This window comes from Myxine glutinosa, chromosome 10 (genome assembly GCF_964187855.1).
Source record: "Myxine glutinosa chromosome 10, kmMyxGlut1.1, whole genome shotgun sequence".
Classification (NCBI taxonomy): domain Eukaryota; kingdom Metazoa; phylum Chordata; class Myxini; order Myxiniformes; family Myxinidae; genus Myxine; species Myxine glutinosa.
In genome coordinates, this window is record NC_136270.1 from 68292594 (window position 1) to 68315614 (window position 23021).

At 44.6% G+C, this 23021-nt stretch overlaps 1 protein-coding gene across 1 annotated transcript in view; it reads right to left on the bottom strand.

Annotated features, from left to right (window-relative positions):
- Positions 1-23021, bottom strand: part of LOC137434122 (hepatocyte nuclear factor 4-alpha) — a 93962-nt gene that overhangs the window by 39369 nt on the left and 31572 nt on the right. Inside the window, exons 5-8 of the mRNA XM_068126810.2 lie at positions 13342-13497; positions 10971-11058; positions 10682-10834; positions 9662-9898 (exon numbers count right to left, since the gene is read on the bottom strand). Of these exons, the coding sequence (XP_067982911.1) occupies positions 9662-9898; positions 10682-10834; positions 10971-11058; positions 13342-13497 (634 nt within the window). The remainder of the gene's footprint in view (positions 1-9661; positions 9899-10681; positions 10835-10970; positions 11059-13341; positions 13498-23021) is intronic.

The window sequence follows — 23021 nt, forward strand, 5'->3', positions numbered from 1 at the left end:
AGTGGCTTCCCCCACCTCAATATCATGATATACCAAGTCAGTACGACCAGGTACATCTGTGACCAAATGTGCAAACTCAAAAATTAGGCTGGATCGTTGTCCTTGTTGTTCCCTCGTCAAATGACCTAGTTTCTCATCTAAATGACTCAACACTTCCGTGTTCGTCAATCTAGGACAAGCCTGGTCATCAAAGTTATCAAACTTCACACCGACCTCAACCTCTGGATTCTCTTGCACCCCGACTACAGGTGAGACAGGAACCATTTTCTCCACAGGCTTCCTCTCATAATATTTCTTCAGTCGGTTGACATGACAAAGCTGCCACTTTTTCCATCGGTCGGGAGTTGTCACCACGTAATCTGTTTCATTAACCCTCCTTTCGATTGCATAGGGACCAAAATATCGAGCCTGTAGTGGCTGACCTGGAACAGGAAGCAACACTAACACCCGGTCCTCAGGACTGAAATTTCTTATCTGAGATTTCTTGTCATGTCTCACTTTCATTTTATCCTGTGTCACTTTCAAGAGTCCTTCTCGCAACTTCACAAGCCTTTGCCAATCTGTGCCTAACCGTTGACACATACTCTACCACTGTTGACTGTGACTCCTGTAGCCACTGTTCTTTCACCAATTTCAACGGTCCTCGCACTGCGTGTCCAAACACAAGTTCAAAAGGACTGAATCCGAATGACTCCTGAACAGATTCCCTCGTAGCAAACAACAATAAGGGTATTCCTTCATCCCAATCCTTGTCACATTCAAAACAGTACGTTCTGATCATATTCTTCAATATCTGGTGAAACCTTTCCAAGGCCCCTTGGCTCTCGGGATGGTAAGTACTTGATCTTACTTGTTCCACTCCCAACAGGTGTACCACTTGCTGAAAAAGTGTTGACATGAAATTGGAACCCTGATCAGACTGGATGACCTTAGGTAGGCCAACCAAAGTGAAAAATTTAATCAAGGCCTTCGCAATAACTGCCGCAGTAATTTTTCTAAGAGGCACTGCCTCTGGGAACCTTGTGGAAGCACACATGATGGTCAGCAAATACTGATGTCCAGCCTTAGTTTTAGGTAAAGGGCCTACACAGTCAATAATGACACGGCTGAATGGCTCTTCAAAAGCTGGAATTGGTTTTAAAGGTGTGGATGGGACTTTCTGATTAGGTTTTCCCACAAGCTGGCAAGAGTGGCAAGATTTACAGAACTCTGCCACATCATGTCGCAATTCTGGCCAGAAAAAATGTACCAATATTCTGTCACATGTCTTGTTCACTCCAAGGTGCCCGGCCAAAGGTGTTTCATGCGCCAAACTCAATATTTCCTTCCGGTACAGCGGTGGCACCACAATTTGGTAATGAACTTTCCACTCATAGTTTGCTGGCACCTCCGGTGGTCTCCATTTTCTCATTAGTATTTTCCCTTTCATGAAGTAACCAACAGGTATCTTCATAGCCTCTTCTTCTGTAACGGCTTTACCAATTAAACTCCGGATCTCCGAATCTCCGTGTTGTTCTTCAACATGTCTCTTTCGGACCAGCACCGTTTGTTCAACCTCGTTCCCAGATGTCTCCGACGGACACTCCATTTCCTCTTTTGAATTTTCCTCCAATACCTCTAAGGAACCCAAATCCACATCGCCTTCCTTCTCCTTCCCTTCAGAGCGCTTCCTACCCATAGCACGAGTCACTGCACAGAATTGAAAGATACCCGGAATCTCCTGCTCCAACTGTGCGGTGGTATTTTCCATACTAGGCTTTTCAACCAACATTGGATTACCAGAAACTCGACCACCGGCCAAATCATTCCCGATAATAAAAGAGATTCCCTCTACAGGAAGAGTGGCTTGTAAACCTACAGTGACCGGTCCTGACACCAAATCAGACTTTAAATGGATGACATGAAGAGGAGCTTTAACATAGCCACCAACCCCCTGTAAAAGAACACTAACACCAGTTGCCGTCTTCTCTGACAATGGCAAAATGCCTTCAAGCATCAAAGATTGATGTGCTCCTGTGTCCCTCAATACCCTAACAGGTCTCTGGTTCGTTAAGTCCCCATCCAGTGACACAAACCCCTCTGAAATAAAAGGTTTGTAACCCTCTTGAACAAGGTCGTTCTGTGATGCCGTAACTTTGGCATGGGAACCTTCACAAGGCACTGTCCTCCAAGGACGATTTCTCGCATTGGCCAATGCATTCGGAGTTGCACTAGTTTGACTCCGCTCCTGATTTTTCCTTTTCAGGGCGTAACATTGGGACATCAAATGCCCAGGTTTCTTGCAAAAAGCGCAAGTCGGCCCGGAGGGAAAACTCGTGGTCTGCCTCGGGCCCCCCGGAAGATAGGTATGTCTTGGAACTGCAGTCTTCTGATCCCTAAAAGTCGCAGTATCAGATTTGTCCCCATAGTCCTCTCTAAGCCGCCTCCATTAAAATCTGTTCTCCGAACCTGATTTACCATAACTCCCCTGGCTAACTCTAGGCGAGAAGTTAGGTTTGTGGAACCCCATCCTGTGTGTCAAGGCATAGTCATCTGCCACGGTTGCTGCCTCATTCAACTCTGGCACTTTCTTCTCATCCAGATGTACTTTAATGTCCACGTGGACACAGTTTGAAATCCTCCACCAAGATCAATTATCGTAACAGGTTGAAGTCTTTCCCAATCCCCTTCGAGTCACACCACCTATCAAACATGGTTTCCTTCATTCTGGCAAACTTCACATGGGTCTCACTCTCCCTCTTCCTGGCATTCCTGAATTTTTGCCGGTAAGCTACAGGGACCAATTCATAGGCTTTGAGAATGGCTTTCTTCACTATCTCATAATCTGCACATTGGTCAATCGGTAAAGCCGAATAGATATTTTGAGCTTTACCCACCAGAACATTTTGCACTAACATAGTCCAGGACCCCACAGGCCATTTTAGCATTTGAGCCACCTTCTCAAAATGTAAAAAGAACTTGGCTACCTCCTTTTCATTGAAGGGTTGAACCAGCCTCACATGCCTACCAACATCCCAAGAGTTCTCACTAGTTGTCGAACTAGCCGGCATGGATACTACTTCTCTCCGTTCTCCCAGTAATTCCAACTCCTTGAGTTTAAGTTCCTTCTGATACTCCATGTCACGTTCCTTTAACTCCCTTTCAGCTCTCCTTTCCTCTGCTCTTCTCTCCTCGAGTTCTCGTTCCTGTTCTGCTCTTTCCTTTTCAGCTCTCCTTTCCTCTGCTCTTTCCTCTGCTCTTCTTTCTTCTTCAGCTCTCCTTTCCTCTGCTCTTCTTTCCTCGAACCTTTCCTGGCTCTGCAGTTGCATCTCCATTTTCCGGAGATCCACATTTCCTTTTCCCTCTGGTAACCAATCCAAGGCTACCTCTTCCCATGTTCCTTGTCCCACTAAAGACTCCACCACCAATGTCTGCATCTCTGCTTTCTTCATATTAACTCGGACCTCCAAGTTAAAATATTTGGCCAATATCATGAGTTCCGATCTTTTTAACGCCTGGAACTGTGCCTCATTAGGGGACGCTGCAAACTTTTCTGCGTCAAACACCATGGTGACTATCAGTTAGCACCTGTTAACCTTCACACACAAAAAAAATCCAATTTTTTGAAAAATTTGGGAATGTTAGAAAATTCCAAATTTGGGAATTTTGGGAATGTTGGGGAATTCTATCCCGGATGGGCCCCCAATTTCTGTTACGTGCTCCTCCCCAAACCTGGTCACGGTGTACCTCCGAGCCCCGAGAGGAGTCACGGCAGAAAGATGTGTTATTCTGTGTGTCAAAGATCAATGGTGAAACCACATCAATTGTTACCAACAAACAAATATTGTATTAAGATCACACAAGAATAACAGCACAATAACAATATTAATCAATTGTACAAGCAATATATCATTCCTATGATGGTACCATCAGTTTCGTACAATATAACTCACTGTGCTCCAAGTGAGTGAAAATAACATTGCCAATGTCTCTGTCCCGGCTTCAAGCCAAAGTCGAACCACGCTCCAGTGATCGTCAGAGCGATGTTGTATCGAGACCAGAATCCCGCTTGGTTGACAGTTACACTGCCAAAGATAGGCAAAGGTGTCCTCAAGAGGCGACTGGGAAATCACACCTTCGGGTATGGATGTTCAACGGCTCCCCACACAGCGAACCGCAAATTCCCACTCGAAATCCACGTTACACATGCAAACCAAGCTAACGGCTGGATGCGTTGAAATGGTTGGAGCGAGGTGAAAAACCTGGAGCGATGTGAAATCAGGCGCGAGGCAAAAATGGCCAACGGTCCATTCTCGAGACGTAACGGCACTCCAATAATTCTGTTCGGAATCAACCGCAAAACCTGTCAGGCAGGTTTATCTGTCACAGCGATAACAACTCTGTCGCAGGAATCCCTTTCCCAGGAAACCCCAAAGTTTGCTAGTGACCCCCGTTCGCCAGCGTTTGCTCCAAACCTCCTAGCAGCTCGGCTCCTTCTCCAACCTCACTTGCTCCGCCTCCTTTTCCTCTTCTTCCTCCTCGTCCGGTTCCCGATCCGGTTCCCGGTTTCTTTTTAAAACATTAATTTTTTTTTTCCTTTTGAAAACAGTTATCTCCAAATCACTTAAACGATAACAATAATAGTACATGGAACCAAAAATGTTTACAGTGGATGAGAACCACAACAACGGAAGTGATGAATCCGTAACAATATATATATATATATATATATATATATATATATATATATATATATATAATATATATTTCCAAAAGTTCTTCTTCTTCAAAATTGTCATTTCACCATTGAGACTGAGATCCTTTCGGATTTTGAAGACCCTTTAAGCCCTCAAAGTCCCCTAGGGCAACCAAGACATAGAAGACCTAAAGGCCCCCAAAGATCCAAAAGACCCTGAAGATCCAAAATACCCCAATGACCATTAAATACCCTGAAAACCCAAAAGTCCCCAAATATCCCAAAAACCCAAAATACCCCCAAACATCCAAAAGACCCAAAAGACCATGAAGAACCAAAATATTGCAAAAGACCCAAAATACCCCAAAGACCCAAAATATTTGGAAGACCCAAAAAACTCTGAAGACCCAAAAGACCATAAATACCCAGAAGACCCAAAAGACCATGAGGAACGAAAAGTTCCAGAAAACACAAAAGACCCAGATGATCCAAAAGACCCTGAAGATCCTTAAAGGCTCTGAAGACCTAAAAGTCCCAAAAAGCCTTAAGGACCAAAAATACCCCAAATACCCTTCAATACCAAAACACTTAAAGACCCTGAGGACCATTAAAGACTATGAAGACCCAAAATACCCCAAATATGCCAAGATCCTGAAGACCAGTAAGACCCTTTATACCCATTAGACCAGCTTGGACTATTGACCATTTAAAGCTTTACACCACTTGGACCTTTTTGGATTACAAATAAATTACAAACAAGAAGACGTCGTGCAGAGCATGATACTTTCAAAATCCACCTCTCCCCAAAATAGTATTTGCCATTATATAATAATAATAATAATAATAATTCATTTATTTTGTATAGCGCGTTTCATGAAGCCCAAAGGCGCTTTGACAGAGTGCAAAACATAATGCATAACAAAACATGAAAACAACAATTGCAAAAAGACAAGAATCAAGAGGGAAATATTTAAAGCAAAAGGAGGGAGAAGGAGAAGTGATAGTCAGGGGTGAAATGCTGTGGGTTGAATGTTGAATGCAGTGCTGAACAGATGGGTCTTGAGTGATGTTTTGAATGTGGTGAGTGAGGAGGAGACTCCTCCCATCTTCAGCCTACCCTTTCTGTCGAAAGTTTTGGAACGCGCTGTAGCCACTCAACTCAAACATCACCTCTCTGCCAATAACCTGTATGAAACATTCCAATCCGGATTCCGCTCCAACCACAGTACTGAAACTGCTCTCCTCAAAATCACCAACGACCTTCTCCTCTCCTCTGACGCTGGCAACCTCAACATTCTCGTCCTCCTCGACCTCAGCGCCGCCTTTGACACCATCGATCACACCATCCGCCTCACCCGACTTGAATCCACCTTTAACGTTACTGGCACTGCCCTCTCTTGGATTAAATCATACCTCTCTGACAAACGCCAGTTCATCTCCATCAATAACTGCAAATCCCCCGCTGCTCCCCTCCTCCAAGGTGTCCCCCAAGGTTCAGTTCTTGGCCCCCTCCCCTTCATCCTTTACCTGTCCCCCCTCGGTCACTTAATCCGCCGTCATGGTCTCCAATTCCACTGCTTCGCCGATGACTCAAATTTGAATCCATTTGTCCATTTGTCCAGGAATCATTTCCTGCTGTCCTGGAATGTCCAGGTCATTTGTCCAGGAATGGAGGAATATCAAATTGTCCATTTCATCAAGATTAAAATTGACGATCTTAATCAAAGCAAGGTCGATCGGATTAAAATTGGTGATTTTGCAGATGAAAATTGATAACTCTTAGAAATTTTCCCATTTGACTTTTTGACCTCAAAATTGGTTGGTTTCCCAATTCAGTGATGCACTATGCAATTGCTCTTTAATTTCCAGGTTAATCGGATGAAAATTGATGATTTTAGAAGTTAACCTTGAGTTGACCTTTGACCCATTGACCTAAATAGTAGACTTTCCAATTCAGTGACCCAGTATGAAAATATTGTTCAATTTTCAATTCAATCAGATGAAAAATGGCGATATTAGAAATTTTACCTCCAGATGACCTTTGACCTCAAAATCAATCGGCTTCTCAATTGTGACGACCTGTACAACTTGGTGAAGTTTCATGACGATCGGTTTAGAATTGTGACCTATAGGCCGGTGACAAACAAACAAGCAGACAGACAGACAGACAGAATAACAAACGCAACCGACCAATATATTTGAAAAAATTTCGATTTCGCAAGTAATAATATCACCAATTTTACAAATACATTTGTATAAAAGAAATGTTTGTATTAAGATTGGTGTAAATCATGACAACACAGAAACTCAAATTCAGACAGGTCATTATCTTCAGTTACAATAAGCCTGTGCCTCTGTAGCGACATGTGGTGAGGCGAGAGTAGCCGATACACGCTGGCATATTTAATATTTTTAAAAGCGGAAGTTGAAATGCTTATCTACTCTGTTTGTTCCCCTTTGCCATGAACCACACACAGTCTAACATATGATTGCATGGAATACTTTTGATCAGCAATTTATCAGGAAACACATTTGGCTCTGTGAATGAAAGTACCAATTTTTTTTTTCTTATTTTTACATACAGAGGTCTAGGCTCATGGAAGAGCTCAACGGCAAAGAATGGCAGGTTTACAAAATGCCAACAGGTATGTGGGCCGAGAAGAATTGATGGACGAACCTAAGAAGGAAAGGCCGAATAACACAAAAACGAGTCACAATATTCCATAGAAGAACACAAGCGGAAAGAATCAGCACATGTAGAAGAGATTGAGGATGTACAGGTAGTGGAAAAAAACAAATGGAAGCACCAATGTAAAGTCACTTAATATGGCATTGGGCCACCACGTGCAGTAAGGTCTGTATCCGCTGTGGCATAGGGTCCACCAGCGTCTGGAATTCTGCAGGAAGGATGCGACACCATTCTTCCACGAGAAAGTGAAGCAATTCACACCTGTTTGATGGAGGTGGAAAACGCTGTCTCAGGCATTGTTCCAGAATATCCCATAATTGCTCGATTGGGTTCAGATCTGAAGACTGAGAAGGCCATGACATATAGATAACATCAGGGTCATGCTCATCAAACCATTGGGTTCCAAGCTCCGTGGGTGGGGGGCATTGTCACTAAAGCTCCTGCCAAACCCTAAACATGCTGGGATGTATGTTATTTGCTTTTTTAACACATGGGCCACAACCCTATGGAAGCCGTTGCTTGGTGTCCCTCATTTACCCGGGTGTTGCCATGTTCTGTCCACTGCCTGTACATGGGTGAGTACATGAGGTGGTGATGGGCAGCGCATTTGAAATACTGAAGCGTGGAGGACGAGACACCACACACGGGGAACCAATTCCACAATCGGGTGAATAAGGAGATTAATGAAAGCAGGTGGGCGACTAGTTTGGACTTTAGGAGGTGAGCAGGTGAGGATTTAATCGAGGATTGGCTGAGGGGGTAGATGTAGGACAGGGTAGGTGGAGCAAGGCCAGGTGTAAGGTTGTATTGAATAAAGGCTTGGAGGATGGTGAGAAGCTGGAGAATTTGGATCTCAAGTAGGTTTCATGTTGGACCTTGGCTCTTTCGGACAGACACATAATGGTTTCGAGATGTGTGGAGAGACTGCGGTTTTGCCAGCAGTGAGGATTGCCTTCCAGGAGGAGAATAAGAGTTGTTTTATTACAACAGTCTCACTGTCTGCGTCAGTGTAGCAGGACCGAGATAATGAACAAAAATAACCACCTTTAGAGGCCATTTTTCCCCGCAAAGCGATGGTTGGCCTTTTTCGGGAACCGTGGTTGTTGTTGTTTTTTGGTCCCCTTTTTGAAGCAATGTTTTACGGCCGGATGCCCTTCCTGACGCCAACCCTGTTAGTCACCTCTTGCGACACATAGGGAATTACCAGTGAACTGGTACTCAATTAGCCGACCTCGGAAGGATGACAGGCTGAGTCAACCCCCCTGGCGTTAATTCAGCGATCGACCGGGATTCGAACCCAGGATCCTAGGATCCTAAGCCGGCACCATAGCCGCTAGCCCAACACCAGGACCGAGATAATGAACAAAAATAGTTGAATGTAGGAGGGAATAGAAGAACCACCTTTAGAGGCCATTTTTCTCCACAGAGCAGGGGTTGGCCTTTTTCGGGCACCGTGGTCCCCCTTTTGAAGTAATGTTTTATGGCTGGATGCCCTTCCTGCTGCCAACCCTGTTGGTCGCCTCTTGCGACACACGGGGAATTACCAGTGAGCTGGTACTCAATTTGCCGACCTCGGAAGGATGGTTTCAGGCTGAGTCAACCCCCCTGTTGTTAATTCAGAGATCGACCGAGATTCAAACCCAGGATCCTGGGATCCCAAGCTGGCACCCTAACTGCTAAGCCACCAGGTGGTTGAATGTAGGAGGGAATGAAGTCGTGAAAATGATAAAATAATTTGTTGTAGAAGAAATTTCAGGAGCAGTCAATGTCAGGGGCTGATGTTTTACAAGTTGGGCAATAAATGATCGTGACCTTGATGTGATGATAGACCAGTTTTGATTGGACAGAGTGGATTATCGTCCAGACCGATGAGTCTAATTGAGACAGAACAGTGTTTTTAATACAAAAGCTGAGACTTGTAAAAAATGGATAATAGAGGATGAAGGATTAGAGCAACAACAGTGGGACAGAGGAAAGGAGATAGATGGACAAGGGACAGACTCACAATCGTGGAATAGGCAGAATTAGGAATGCAATTCCACAAGTGAGAAAAGAATGGAGGTGAGCAGTTAGCCCAGATTTTGGTGGAGGAGTAAGGTATATGTTGCTGGAAGAGTGTGTGCTACCTGGATGGTACACATGGTGGGACAAAAATAGAAAGGTAGAAGATGCTCAATAACTTGTAAAATTTGAATGCAGCCATTTTGTATCAGAATCTCAATTCTTTCACAGTTTTTCCATTTCTGCGACTCTCAATAGGGTTATGGAGAAAGTTGAGCACCAACACACAGATGCACCTCCGAGCAGCATCTCCTGCAGCAAGTTGTCGATCTTCGCGACGCCGAAAAGCTTGACGATCTGCACCTGGTCGATCATCTGCCACGTGATGCTTTGCAGAGTAGGCAGCAGCAGTAGCATTTCGCCGAAGCGCCCACGTAGCTCATATTGCCTGTCCGTTATGTAGTCCTCCAAGCTCACCTGCACTTGGAAGCGCATGCTCTTAATCTTCCCTGGGTCACTCAAGCCCTTGGCATCTGCAGCCGGAAGATGGTCAGGGGAAGCAAATGGATAAAGTGTGCAAGTGTGATAAGGAGCGAGTAATAAAAATGGCTATTGGGAAACTGAAGCTCGCAAACAACAATATTAATATGATGACATTTAGATGCAGGAGGATGCCATTTGACCCATTATGCTGTGTGCCATCCCACATCCGAGAATTCACACTTTCAGGTAGTAAGAAGTATACAGCCGTCCCAAAGAAAGGCATTTGGTCCCCAGAAAAGCACACAATGGCCTAACGTAGCGTTTCTTGCTGGCAATTCGCCAGAACAGAAGTTTCATCATTAGAACCACATCTGATAGAGATTTAACTACCAACAGATATTCTGCTGCCCCATTCAGTTGAACTACAATCAAATTGATTCAGTACCTATTTACAGGGTACAGCCCAGCATCACCTCCTTGAATGAGGTATATGCCTTAAGTGACGGTTTTAAAGAAGCGCAAACCGTCCGGATATGTGTAGGCCAGATAAACCAGATCATGCCGTCTGCGAATCGCTGGGGATTTATCCTTCATTTTATTGTAATTGCCCCAGATACCTCTCCAGATTTGATTGTGGACCACAGGATGGGGGATGGCACTGGCAGTCACATTCTATGGTCAGGGTCCACGTGACAATAGGACGCGTTTCTTGATACCACAAGAGTTTGTTCCAAAGTTGAAGCATGCAGCTCCCATCATACACATCATAAACATAACATTGCTCATTGTTGCCATGGAGCGCATTTCCGGAGGAACTGAAAGCTGTTATTTACCAGGGTCAAAGAACACGATGGCTTTAAGGCAGGCAAATTCACTGTCATCGATCTGAAGATCATGGAACGGCCTCACAAGTTCATCGAGGATACGGTTGGCTACGCGACTGATCTCAATCTCTGGGCAGTTTCGAGGGATGATACGATCATTTCCTGGAGACACAGTCAGATAAGCAGTACAGTATAGCGTTACTCAACAGTCAATAGATTGACAAATGAATGATTCAGTCAATCCATTCCAAGTCGACCAACATCTAGTTGGGGGTGCAATATAATGAATGTTAGTTACCGAGTAGGAGCAGATCCTTGTACAGCATGGAGCGCTTGGCAACACCGAGCAGCAAATGTTCCCCGGCATGAGCTCTGAGTAATGCCACCTTTGAGATGCAAAACAATGCAGGAGACATTACATATTATATACCGCATATATATGTATGTATGTCTATATATATATATATATATATATATATATATATATATATATATATATATATATATCAAAGTGGTTTAGAAACCCTGGGCACATTTTGAAGAACGATACCTGCAACAAACAACTAAGTTTATTATTGTTCTTTGGTGCAAAACAAAACATGATTACTCGTTAAACAGTCTAATCAGTGTAATATGCATGAAACAGATCAGTTCAAATGTTTAAACTGCTTTCCTTCATTGTGTATGCTCAGCTGTAGCTGTGACGAAACACTCTGACACACAGTTATGCATGTTTCAGTCGTTAAGGCAGCAGTCTCATTACGGATGAATTGTTTCAAGTCTCTAACGGTCGTAGGAATCCTCATATACACTTTGTGTTTGAGGAAACCCCAACGGAAGAAATCACAGGGTGTTGTTAAATCACAAGACTGGCGGCCATTCAACCAGACCACGACTGCCAATCCATTTGTCTGTAAAGTTCAAACCAAGGGCCTGGCGTACACTGGCAACATAATGAGTAGGCGCACCATCATGCGTGAACCACATTTGGCAATCATTGAGTGCAAATACATGCTGCTCCAACATTAGAAGGTAATTTGCAGCATTCACATTTTCTTCTAAAAATATTGGTCCAACAACGCCTCCAGAAAAAATGCCTGCCCAGACGGACACACGAGCTTGATACTGGACGTTGTGCTCAACAGTAAATCGTGGGTTGTCTACTTCCCATATCACGTTGTTATGACGATTCACAGAACCAGATAAAGTAAACTTGGATTCATCTTACCACAAGATCCTGTTCTGCTAATCATTGTCCATATCCATTAACCCAAGCAATGTCCCACATGCCTCAACGCGCCTGCCAAAATCATCCTCAGATAGTTGGTGAATTACTCTGGGTTTGTATGGTTTCGCATTAAGGTCTTTTAGTATTATTCAAATCGATGATCGACTTTATGTTGGTGATGTTTGATAAACGACGAGTTGATAATGGTGTGTTACTGTCGAGTTGTTGTTGAATGACAGCTCTGCTTTCCTCAGTTTGAACAGTACGAGGCCTACCTAGTGACTGTTTTGGAAGAATGCTGCCGGTTTCATCAAACTGCTTGTTTATTCTGCCGATTGTTCTTCTGTCAATTGCGTCGGAGCCACATTCTTTGACAAGTTATCTGTGAACTTCAGCCGAATTTCCAGATACAGAATACAAGCATACAGCGCGAATTTCCTGTCTCAAAATATCCTCCGTCATATTAAGGCATCTAATTCATAATGCACTGAACTAATGCAAAGACAAACATAGGGCATCCTGTTGTGTATCACGTGATGCCTGTGCGTTTTGAAGCGGTCACATCCATTTACAAGGAATCATGTTTTGTTTTGCACCAATGAACAATAATAAACTTGGTTGCTTGTTGCAGGTATCGCTCTTCAAAATGTGCCCAGGGTTTCTGGACCACCCGGTGTATGTATATATATATATATATATATATATATATATATATATATATATATATATATATAGATATATATATATATAGTATATATATATATATATATATATATATATATATATATATATATATATATATATATATATATATATATATATATATAGATATATGTTTCAGAGGGTCTAAAGATTACTTGAGATGTCTTTTACATTCTCGGGCTCATGGAGGAGCTTGTACATGTAGGACGAGGGAATTTGGAGACACAATGAAGAATGAAGATCGAGTCTTGCTTGTCAAGGTTAGTCTCAATCTCCACCGGCGGACACTTAGAACGATGCATTAATTCAAGAGAACGTTGATTGAAGTATGCTAACCGCAGTGGGAAGCAAGGAGAAGCCGACTTTTCCCACAGCGGTTGGCACACCTCAATCAACATCCCATTGATTTCTTCCATTGGGAGACATCAATGTGCTTTTACATTATTTACCCCAGGACATCAATAGACAAGGGAGAAATCATCACAGCATATGGAATGTCAACCTGGGATTCCAGCATCAAGGTGTAAGTGTACATGTAGATTGGAATGCTGAACAGGCCGCAAACCAACTCCCATGCAGCATTAGACCAACCAGAAAAGCCTCACATTTACAACCAAAACAAGTGTAGTAGAATAGTGAGGAAAGATCATGGGAGAGAAAGTACGAACAGGAATTGCCTTGGTATGCTTGGTCACAGATTACAATTGAAAAAGCGAAATTTTGTAATACATCCACAAACCTGGTCATCCAAAGGAAGTTCAGAGAAAGATGGAATGTACTTGGCCCATTCTACCAGGACCAACAGCTGGTGTTTCATGGACTCACACACATCTTGAATGCTTGCCAGCTTCTTGCTACTCACATCCCCTGGACATGGGCATGGTGGTGATGTAATCTGGTGAGGAATGAGATGAGCGTAAGAATAGTAAAGGCACTAATCTTATTTCCTTAACTACTTCCTGTAATACAGAAAATGATTCTTATAAATGAAAACATGTGGATCAAGTATTTGCAGTAGTAAATTTGTACCATTGAAGGAATAGCTAATTCTGGAAATGACCAAAATGAAGATACAAATCAACAAGTTTCTCCAAAATATTTTTGTTAATCGACCAGGGGATGATATTCGCTATTTTCTTTCTATGGGATTTAAGGATCATGGAAGAGCCGTCACACAAATTACATACACACAGACCAGAAAATTCACGGGACCTGATACTGGGAAGAGTCGAAAATGCTGTTAATGTACAGTATATAGCACTACAAGTATGGTATATATATATGTATATGTCTATATATATATATATATATATATATATATATATATATATATATATATATATATATATATATATATATATATATATATATATATACATATACATATATATACTGAAACGCAAAAAAACTTACCACCTTTGAAACCTTTAAATATCAACAATAACACTGCGTGTAGTAAATGTGTGAACTTTTTTGTGGACAATAGTGTCCTCACTGTCAGACAAAACGGTCACGGATGGTCACTTGAACCTTCAATGGTCACTTCATAGCACAGCTGTTGAACAGCCGTTTTGACTGTCAGTGATTAGCCAAGGGGTACGGGATGATTTTAATGAGCTGCACGTGATGTCTTGATATTGGCTTTAAAAAGGCCAGTGCAAAATGGGCATTTCAATCAACATGCCACGATTGTCAAGGGATCAACGTCAGCGTGCCCTGGGCATGCTGCAAGGCGGACTGAGCTACCGTGAGGTGGCACGTCGCCTTGGCTGTTCACACCAGACGATATCAGCCCTGGTGGACAGAGACACCCTCCACACCTCTGCAGATTTCTGGTGTTTGTTCCCCCTCCATCCCCTCCCTCACCTCAAATGGCCACACGGCCGACTCCACACGTGAAAAAGCTGAATGCCTCAACTCTGTGTTTGCCTCTAAATCTTGTGTCCCAAACCCATCCCTCTCTGTACCCACCGTACCCAGTCGTACCCAGCTGCTCCTGGACTCTGTGTCCTTTCCTCCTGACAAGGTGGAAAAGTTTCTGTCAACCCTCGACTCGGATTCTGCAACTGGACCTGACGGCATCAGCCCACGGGTCCTAAAATCCTGTTCTTCCGCTCTTTCACTCCCTCTCTCTGTTCTCTTCACCCTCTCTTTTGCTCAAGGTCATCTTCCATCTGCTTGGAAATCTGCCAACATCACCACTTTGCACAAAAAAGGTGCAAAAACAGATCCCAGCAACTACAGACCAATCAGCCTTCTCCCAATTATCAGCAAAGTCATGGAATCCATCATTGCTTCAGATATGAAATCTTTCCTCTTCTCCAATGGCTTGATCTCTGATCATCAATTTGGTTTCAGACCTGGACACTCTACTCTGGACATGCTGCTTCTGCTTTCTCAACAATGGATGGAGGTCCTCAATGCCAAACAGGAAATTAGAGCAGTCTTTTTTTTCTTTTCTTTTTTTGGATACTGAATCGAGGCTCGTGAAAGAGCTAACATTTACTTCACAAACAAATCAACACGACAAACAAAACACACAAAAAGCGGGAGCGGAAAACAAGATGGGGACAGAAGGTGAAGCACACAAACACAACATTTGAGAGCAGGGAGATGTGTGGAAGGGAGAGGGCTTGGGGGGAGGAGGCATGGGAAGGGGGGGGGGGGGTGGAGGGAGAAGTATAAAACACAAGGACACCAATGACTTCCAGGACAGAAGTTGGTATTTCAAAAAAGTGGAATTGGGGTGAAATTAGCGGGGGTAGAAAAGATCAAGGTTTTGGATGGGGGAAGATAAGAGATGGTGGTGAACAGCTGTTTTAAAGACCTGGAGGATGGAGTGGGATTGAAGAGAGGGAGGGAGTTTGTTCCAGAGGCGGGAGAAAAGAGGAATGAAGGAGTGAAGGTGAGCAGAGAGTCTTGATTTTGGCAGTTTGACCATAAGAGGGTTGCAGGCAGATCTTGTGCGACCTGTAGGAATATTTGCGGGACAGAGCCCAGAGAGAGCTGGGGGGGCAAGGCCAGAGAGGAGTCGGTAGAAGATGGAAAGACCACCAACCTGCCTGCGGTGAGTGAGTGAGAGGCCCTTGGAGTTAGCTTCATCGCGGGAGATTCCAATGATTCTGAATGCTTTGGTTTCAACAGCGTGAAGACGAGCTAGGTGTGAGGCAGGAGCACCAGCCCAGAGGGGAGAGCAGTATTCCATTGAGCTGCGGATGAAAGCCTTGTATGTGGTGAGGAGCTCAGGTGTACCAAGGAAGGACTTCGCACGACGGAGGGTGCCCAGTCGGCGACTGGCTTTGGAGGCCAGATTTGAAATGTGGTTTTCCCAGGAAAGATCATGGCAGATAGTGAGACCCAAAAGCTTGAGTGACAGAACTTCTTGGAGAGGATTATTCAGAAAGTGGATGGGAGGGTTGTCCAGTCGGTCTTTTCGGAGAGACATCGTAAGAGTGTGAGATTTGTCAGGATTGAAAGACATGTTCCACTTGTTTGCCCAGTCTGTGATTTTGTCCAGGTCTGCAGAGAGTGAGGAGGCAGCAGACTGCCGATCTGAGGGATGAAGAATGGAGCGACAGAGAGTAGAGTCATCAGCAAAGAGATACAGAGGATTTTCAAGAGAGTCAGAGAGATCATTGATAAAGACCAGAAAAAGCACAGGGCCTAGAACACTGCCTTGTGGAACTCCAGCCTGAACAGGAAGAGGAGATGAGAGAAACCCATTCAGGGCCACACGTTGACTACGACTAGAGAGGAAGTCTGCCAGCCATGCATGGAGATTTCCATGGATACCAAAAGAGGAGAGTTTGGTGAGCAGAGCGGGGTGCCAGACCGTATCGAAGGCACGTGATATGTCAAGGGAGACTGCTCTAATTTCCTGTTTGGCATTGAGGACCTCCATCCATTGTTGAGAAAGCAGAAGCAGCATGTCCAGAGTAGAGTGTCCAGGTCTGAAACCAAATTGATGATCAGAGATCAAGCCATTGGAGAAGAGGAAAGATTTCATATCTGAAGCAATGATGGATTCCATGACTTTGCTGATAATTGGGAGAAGGCTGATTGGTCTGTAGTTGCTGGGATCTGTTTTTGCACCTTTTTTGTGCAAAGCGGTGATGTTGGCAGATTTCCAAGCAGATGGAAGATGACCTTGAGCAAAAGAGAGGGTGAAGAGAACAGAGAGAGGGAGTGAAAGAGCGGAAGAACAGGATTTTAGGACCCGTGGGCTGATGCCGTCAGGTCCAGTTGCAGAATCCGAGTCGAGGGTTGACAGAAACTTTTCCACCTTGTCAGGAGGAAAGGACACAGAGTCCAGGAGCAGCTGGGTACGACTGGGTACGGTGGGTACAGAGAGGGATGGGTTTGGGACACAAGATTTAGAGGCAAACACAGAGTTGAGGCATTCAGCTTTTTCACGTGCGGAGTCAGCCGTGTGGCCATTTGAGGTGAGGGAGGGGATGGAGGGGGAACAAACACCAGAAACAGATTTGACCAGACTCCACCAGGATTTGGAAGAGGGAGACAGATAAGAGAGTTCGGTCCTGAGAACGGAGAGATATTGTTTCCGGGCTCTCCTGAGGGTGGACACACACTTGTTTCGGGCTTTGTGAAAGGAAATGAGATTTCCTTCCGTTGGATTTGCTTTCCAGGAGACGAAAGCAAGTTGTTTCTGGGCAATAGCCTCACCACAAGATTCCGTGTACCATGGACGGGAGGAAGGGTATGACAACAGAAGACGAGATGGGATAAATCTGTGCATGAGAGAGAGCAGTTTGCTTTGGAAGAATTCCCAGGAAGAATTTATGTCAGAGGCAGTAGAGATGGGAGACCAGTCCAGATGATTGATGGCTGCTTGAAGACCGTGCCAGTTGGCCTGAGTGAAATGCCAGACTCGTCGACGCTGAGGAGGCTCTCTGAGAATGGTCAGAGAGATGTCCACTTTAAAAAGCACATGATCAGAAGAGCCGATTGGAGCAGAAGAAGAGCAGCAGACATTTTCAGGGAAGTTAGTCATAACCAAGTCCAGAAGAGAAGATGCTCCGTTGACTGAAATCCGGGTCGGGAAATTGACAGATTGTGTCAGTCCCAGTGAGTCACAGAAGTCCATTGCTGAAGAGCCATGGCTGGTGAGAGAGGTACCCACACCCAGCCAACTGGCATGGTGACAGTTGAAATCACCACATATGAGGAAGAGAGAGTTGGGATGGGTAGGTAGAAGTTGGTCCATATTCTCAGACAGCGAGATGTAGATGGAGTCATCACTGTTTGGTGGACAGTACAACACACATATGAACAAAAGGTGGGAGCGAAGGGGAAGCCGTAGCCAAAGGTATTCCTGGGGGTGAGGTGGAGAGAGGGCAGTGCAGGGCGAGTGAGGAAGAGAGTTTTTTATAAAGATAGCAACCCCACCTCCAGGACGAGGCTCAGGTCTATCATACCGGAGTAGGGAGTAACCTGGGAGAGATACCAAGGAATCAGAGACATCATGAAGGAGGAAAGTTTCTGTTAAGCAGATCACGTCTGGTTTGTCAGAAGCAACCTGTATGGAGAGATCAGACAAGTTTGAGCGAAGGCCCCGGATGTTTGAGGTCCATTCTGTTAAGGAAGAGGAAGGGGGAGCATCGGATACAGAACAGGGGGGGGGGGGGGGGGAGCAGTAGGGTAAGATGTGGAAGAGGAGGAAGAGGTAGGGAGAGCTGTTGAAGGTGTGTCAGAGATTACAGAATAGCTCGGAGAAAGGGAAGGATGGGGCAGACAAAAGGTTTGATGGTGATTGGGAGAGGCGCAGTGAGGTGTTATTTGACGAGGGGGAAGAGCGAGGCAGAAGGTTGAGGGAGATGAAGGTGAAAGTTGGAAGGGGGAAGAAGCGGGGAGGACGCTTTGAGGGGGAGGGGTGAGAGGGGAGTCTAGGAGGGGAGGAGCGAGGGAGAGTCTCGGAGGGGATGGGTGTGGGGGGAGATTTGAAAGGAATGGGTGATTGGGAAGATTTGGAGGGGAGGGGTAAGGGGGAAGATTTGAAAGAGATGGGTGATGGGGATGATTTGGAGGGGATGGGCAAGGGGGTAGATTTAGAGGGGAGGGGTGATGGGATTTTGGGGTGATGGGATTTTGAAAAATGTACGATTAATGGGAAACGAACATTTATTGCAAAATGAGTTTCTTGAGACATTCGAGTCAAAAATACGTTTGAGGACGCTGGAGGGAGGATGGAGTGCTGGAGAGTTTAGGGAATGAATGAAAGATGCACTATAAGAGATGGAATTTTTTTTTGGAATGAATAGATTTGGTGAGCAAGTCGAAAGCATCCTTTTATTGAAGAAGAAGAAAAAGGTGTTATAGAATATGACAGAATACAGGTCTTCAGGGTTCAGATGAGACATTTTTTAACAACGTGATCACAAACAGCGTGGTCGAAGAATGAACGAACGAACAACTAAGAACGAATAAACGAATAAAAACGGAAGGAAATGTTTTTGGGTTTTTTTTTTTTTGTTTTTTTTTGAGATTTTAAAACCAGGAAGTATGGGATGAAAAGCCCGTGAAAAACAGAGACTGGAAAAAAATTGCAGCGTGATCGGAGAACCGCTGAGACAAAAACAAAGCCTAAGGCCAAGGTTGGACACAGTAGCCGAATACTACACTTAGGCCTCAGAATACACGATGAGAAAGACCGACGATTCTGTACACAGGTATGAAAAACCAACGCCAAGAATACTATTAAAGACACCCCAATAGGTACATACAAGACCAGTTTCGACAAAAACACAATTGTGAAAAGTTACTTAACTTCGAAAGCGAGCGTGCATGGACAGCTTTGAAGAGACGAGACCTCCAATCTTGCACATGCGCAGAAGCTCTTCCTTCTCCCTTGACATATCACGTGCCTTCGATACGGTCTGGCACCCCACTCTGCTCACCAAACTCTCCTCTTTTGGTATCCATGGAAATCTCCACGCATGGCTGGCGGACGTCCTCTCTAGTCGTAGTCAACGTGTGGCCCTGAATGGGTTTCTCTCATCTCCTCTTCCTGTTCAGGCTGGAGTTACACAAGGCAGTGTTCTGGGCCCTGTGCTTTTTCTGGTCTTCATCAATGATCTCTCTGACTCTCTTGAAAATCCTCTATCTCTTTGCTGATGACTCTACTCTCTGTCGCTCCATTCTTCATCCCTCAGATCGGCAGTCTGCAGCCTCCTCACTCTCTGCAGACCTGGACAAAATCACAGACTGGGCAAACAAGTGGAACATGTCTTTCAATCCTGACAAATCTCACACACTTACGATGTCTCTCTGAAAAGACCGACTGGACAACCCTCCCATCCACTTTCTGAATAATCCTCTCCAAGAAGTTCTGTCACTCAAGCTTTTGGGTCTCACTATCTGCCATGATCTTTCCTGGGAAAACCACATTTCAAATCTGGCCTCCAAAGCCAGTCGCCGACTGGGCATCCTCCGTCGTGCGAAGTCCTTCCTTGGCACACCTGAGCTCCTCACCACATACAAGGCTTTCATCCGCAGCTCAATGGAAAACTGCTCTCCCCTCTGGGCTGGTGCTCCTGCCTCACACCTAACTCGCCTTCATGCTGTTGAAACCAAAGCATTCAGAATCATTGGAATCTCCCGCGATAAAGCTAACTTCAAGGGCCTCTCACTCCCTCACCGCAGGCAGGTTGGTGGTCTTTCCGTCTTCTACCGACTCCTCTCTGGCCTTGCCCCCCCCAGCTCTCTCTGGGCTCTGTCCCGCAAATATTCCTACAGGTCGCAAAAGATCTGCCTGCAACCCTCTTATGGTCAAACGGCCAAAATCAAGACTCTCTGCTCACCTTCACTCCTTCATTCCTCTTTTCTCCCACCTCTGGAACAAACTCCCTCAGTCTCTTCAATCCCACTCCACCCTCCAGGTCTTTAAAACGGCTGTTCACCACCATCTCTTATCTTCCCCCATGCAAAACCTTGATCTTTTCTACCCCCGCTAATTTCACCCCAAATCCACTTTTTTGAAATACCAACTTCTGTCCTGGAAGTCCTTGGTGTTCTTGTGTTTTATACTTCTCCCTCCCCCGCCCCCCCCCTTCCCACGCCTCCTCCTGCCAAGCCCTCTCCCTTCCACACATCTCCCTGCTCTCAAATGTTGTGTTTGTGTGCTTCCCCTTCTCTCCCCATCTTGTCTTCCGCTCCCTCTTTTTATATATTTTGTTTGTCTGGTCGATTTGTTTGTGAAGTAAATGTTAGCTCTTTCACGAGCCTCGATTCAGTATACAACCAAAAAAAAGAAAAAAAGAAAAAAAAAAGATGACAGACCTCGATCAGGGAGGCCAAGAGTCACCACTGCAAGGCAGGACAGGCAGATGGTCCGAAGTCACCTCCGGGATCGATTCCGTCCAGCATCCCGCACTGCGGCAGAAACTCCGGGGCGTGCAAACCCACGGATCTCCAATGATACTGCACGAAGACGACTGCATGACTATGGTCTGACTGCCAGAAGACCATACAGAGGCCCCGTGATGACGGCTGCCCATCGCCGCAACCGACAGAGATGGTGCCAGCAGCATCAGCGGTGGACCTTGGCGCAGTGGAACGAGGTCGCTTTCAGCGATGAGTCAAGGTTCTGTGTGGACAGTCCTGATGGGCGTGAGCGTGTCTGGAGAAGAACTGGCGAGCGATATGCCGATTGTTGCGTGCGTCAAGCCAACAGGTGGGGTGGCCCAAGTGTGATGGTGTGGGCCGCCATATCAGGCCGATACAGGGCGCCACTGGTGGTTGTGGATGGGAATCTTAACGCCCAGCGGTATGTGGATAACATCCTGCGACCTCATCTGCTGCCATTCCTGCTAGACCACCCAGAACTGAGAACCTTTCAGCATGACAACGCTCGTCCCCATGCTGCTCGCTTTACCACTGCATTTCTCCAAGGCGAGAACATCAACACCATGAGTGGCCTGCGCTCTCCCCTGACCTGAATCCCATAGAGCACCTGTGGGATGAGCTTGGGAGACGCGTAGTTGGCAGGGCCAGGACACGGGCAGAGCTGCTTCAGACATTGAGGACTGAGTGGGACAGAATCCAGCAGCAATCCATCCAAAGACTGGTAGGCAGTATACGCCGACGATGCACTGCCTGTATCCAAAACAATGGTGGCCACACACGCTATTGAAAGGGGACTGACATTGCACCCTGTGCTGTTCTGTACTGTAGAACAAACTGATGAGATGGTGTATCTTGGTCAAAAACTTGACATGTCATCAATAAAATGCCAATGTTTCAATTAGCAATTGTTGGTTTGTTTTATTTTGAACTGTTACAATTTTATTACATTTCAAACAAGTGGTAAGTTTCTTTTGCGTTTCAGTATATATATATATATATATATATATATATATATATATATATATATATATATATATATACACACGAGCTTGGCTCGGCTCGCTGCACTCGTCTCACCAAGCGTCGATACTGAGGAACGGGCTTATTTTAGCTGAGGCTAATGACTGTACCTGAGTTGCTGTGTTGTCATGATTTTCACCAATCATAATACAAACAATTACTTTGCACAAATGTATTTGTTGTGTTTGTGATATTACATTTTTATAGGCAATTTAGGTTGAAGATTTACGTTGAATGTTTTTTTTTCTAGAAAGAACCCCTCAGCACACACATCGGGGAGGGGTAGGTGCAGACTGGAAGTTTGGGACGATTACACCTCACCACCACGTAATTCAAAACACCTCACCACCAAGTAATTCAAAACACCGCACCACCACATAATTCAAAACACCGCACCACCACGTAATTCAAAACACCGCACCACAACGTTATTAAAAACACTTCACAACCACGGAAACAAAAGTTTGAGGGAGTCGTTATGTGACAACACAGACACTGCCCAGATGTGTCGATATATAGATAAATGACTGTACCGAGTTGCCGTTTTGTCATTGTTTAAACCAATCATAATTCAAACAATTATTTTGCACAAATGTATTTGTAATATACGTGATATCACATTTTAAAAACAATTGAAGTTGGAAAAAAAAATTCCCCAAAAAATTCCGAAAAAGAAATAAAAACAATTGCAATTTAAAAAAATAATAATGCCCTTAGGACATACCGACGGGAGAGATATGTGCATACCAGAAGTTTGGTACGATTTCACAAAAGTTTGAGAAAGTAGTTCAGTGACAACACAAGACAACACAGGACAGGACAGACGCTGCACAAATATATATATATATATATATATATATATATATATATATATATATATATATATATATATATATATGTATATATATATATATATATATACATACATGATGCCCTGATGAAGCCCCAATGCCCTGATGAAGCCCCAACAAGAGCGAATTGCCTGCAAAGCTCCAGAGGAACCATCCAGCAGTGCGTCATTACGGATTATAAATTCAG